Here is a 2,851-nt window from a genome sequence, read left to right as displayed (position 1 = left end):
GTTAGTGTACCCAAATATAGTAGTCATTAGTTGTGCCATAAAAACAAAGTCAAATGACTCCATTGAGTACAATATGCCTTGAGCTTTGCACTTATCATTCGATTTAGAGCCATTCTTTCCAATAATCATAAGAACCTTAACAATTGTAGAAAATAGGTCCATGCCATTTAAAAGAGTCTTGTAGTGAGAACTCCAACGAGTGTCCCCGGGCCTCTTCAAACCAAGTTCTTGATTTAACCCAGACCTTGTTTCAAGTTCTTCAATTTCCAAGGCTTGAGCAAGTTTTTGTGCTTGAATCTCACGAATCAATTCTCATCTCTTGCAAGAAACTCCTACAACATCTAATAAATTTGCAATCGTATCAAAAAGCCAAGCACATTCACCGTTCTTTTTTGCAATGGCTACAAGAGTCAGTTGAAGTTGGTGGGCGAAGCAGTGGACGTAGTAAGCACTTGGAGTATCTTCCATAATCAAAGTCTTCAATCCATGTATTCCACCCTTCATGTTACTAGCCCCATCATATCCTTGTCCTCGAATCTTAGATGGACTCAATGAATGTTCAATAAGCAATGATATGATTGCACTTCTAAGAGATAAAGCTGTGGTATCACCAACATGAGAAAGACCAATGAATCTTTCCACTACCTGTCCCGTTTTTCTTTGAACATAGCGTAGGCAAAGAGATAATTGTTCCTTTTGGGACACATCACTTGATTCGTCAGCTAATATAGCAAAATAGTCAACACCAAGTTCTTCCACAATTCGCTTAGTTGTTTCTTTAGCACAACAATTGATAATATCCTTTTGAATAGTTGGAGATATCAATTGACAATTTCTAGGAGCATTTTCCAAAGTCACTTTTGAAACAACTTCATTATGTGTCCTTAACCATTTCAAAAGTTCAAGAAAATTTCCTCTGTTAAGGGATTCACTATTTTCTCTATGTCTAAGAAAGCCCAAACCTTGCCGCAGTAGATAACACAAACATGAAATTGAAGCCTTCAAGCAAATGTCATATTCTTTTATGGTCACCTCAGTGGCATTATCAAGAGAAACAAGAATAGACTTTTTTTTGCCATCTCTTAAGTTCACATATTTCTCATAAGCAAGATTGTGAGCACTTTTTACTCCACCAATATACTTCGTAAATCTGTCCGGCTTATTCCACGACTTAAATCCTTTGTTCACAAATGCATCTCCCCCCGCAGTAAGTCCAACTTCATTCTTAAAGAAGTAGCAAACAAAACAAAATGCAGCATCTTCTGTTATGCTATATTCAAGCCAATCCCATGTATCGAACCAATAATGCATAAATCGACGTCCTCCAATTTTTTTTCTAGGAAAGTTGTGAGATCTTGGTTGACAAGGCTTTTTAAGAATATATGTTCTCCTAACTGCATCTCGCTCATTTGGAGGATATTTCATTATACTATCTCTTTTTGCAGGATCATGATTAAGTTTTTCAACATCGCAAATCAATTCTTTTTCCTCTAACGGGACACTTCGAGTCGGAGATACACTAGCATTTGAAGGAGTCACGGTAACATTTGAAGGAGTCGGAGACACACTAACATTTACAGGAGTCACGGTAACATTGGGAGGAGCCAGAGACGCACTAGCATTTGAAGGAGACGTATTATCATTTGGAGCCGAAGAACTTGAACTATCATGAGATTTCATTCTTTTGAACATATTTCAAAGATCAGATTGTTTCTTCATTCTTTTTAATTCTACTTTCTGCAAAAATATTAAAAATATATAAACTTATATCTAGCTAGAAAGTGTATTTTGCAGCTTATAGATAACTCAAACTATATAAAAGTATAAAACTCATGCTTTCACAATTTCCAACTACAAGTCTACGGCTACAACTATAACTAGAATGATAAATTAAACAAACATTAAATTAAAGTTTTAACAACATAGCAGACTAGCAGCACTGCAATAAAACTTTTAATACTCATAGAAATCAAGAAACAAACCTGGAGGCTCTTAGGCTGGATGCCTGGATTGAATGTTCTGCAGTTGACGGAACATCGAGCACGACTCTGCTCCTGCAGGCTGCTGATCACCGGATGGGAAGGGAAGGTGGAGGATTGTGGACTAGAGACTTGGTCTGGCAATTGACGGAAGGAGGTTTTTTATAGATTTTAATTAGGGTTTTATTTTTTAATTTAAATTTTATCTCAAACCTTATATTCTGATTTATTTTCTTAGATTTAGATGAATCTTCCTTCAATATTCATAGCTATCTTTTGGAAATTTTTGTAAAATACATTACTAATAAATTATATATATAATACTAGTAGTAAAAAAAAATTTGGGGGTACCACCATCCCCTTGTCCTGAATTCCCTCCGCCACTGACTTACCGACGTTCAATGGTAACGATTGAATTGAATCTAATTTATATAAATTTTTATGTGTATATCTTGATTCTTTTGTGGGGTGGAGACTTGAAAGTGGTAAATGACTCAATGTCAACGGTAGATGGCAGTGAATTTAATTACATAAAATAGAATTATTCCAATAAAAATGAAATTCAACAATAATTATAAAAAAGAACTGCAAGACTAGTTGGGTTTTGAAATATGAAAATTCGTGGAGAGAACATTTTTCCATAACTATAAACAGAATTTAATATGATCTATTTTTTTTATTGAGTAAACTATAAAATTAGTCTAATGAATATATGTTGCATATTTAAAGCACCTCATGTAAATTAATAAAAATGTCGAACACAAATATTAACTAGCTTAATTTGCTTACTTTGCTAACTGAAAGCTCGATGCATGTGCATGTAAACATAAGTGGACTGATAAGTAGAAACACAAGATGTAATCGAAAGCTCG

The 2,851-nt window shown here is 34.7% G+C and overlaps 1 protein-coding gene across 1 annotated transcript; it reads right to left on the bottom strand.

The window, feature by feature from the left end:
- Positions 1 to 312: 312 nt before the first annotated feature.
- LOC121766956 (zinc finger MYM-type protein 1-like) lies at positions 313 to 1,680 on the bottom strand. Its single transcript, XM_042163183.1, has one exon. The coding sequence runs from the start codon at positions 1,678 to 1,680 to the stop codon at positions 313 to 315; it is 1,368 nt and encodes a 455-aa protein (XP_042019117.1).
- Positions 1,681 to 2,851: the final 1,171 nt, after the last annotated feature.

This window comes from Salvia splendens, chromosome 15, assembly GCF_004379255.2.
Source record: "Salvia splendens isolate huo1 chromosome 15, SspV2, whole genome shotgun sequence".
Taxonomy (NCBI): domain Eukaryota; kingdom Viridiplantae; phylum Streptophyta; class Magnoliopsida; order Lamiales; family Lamiaceae; genus Salvia; species Salvia splendens.
The sequence above is the reverse complement of the archived record's forward strand: the minus strand, read 5'-3'. Positions and strand labels throughout refer to the sequence as shown.

Coding starts and splice junctions, on each gene's coding strand:
- LOC121766956 (XM_042163183.1), bottom strand. CDS start 1,680: ATGAAATCTCATGATAGTTCAAGTTCTTCGGCTCCAAATGATAATACG.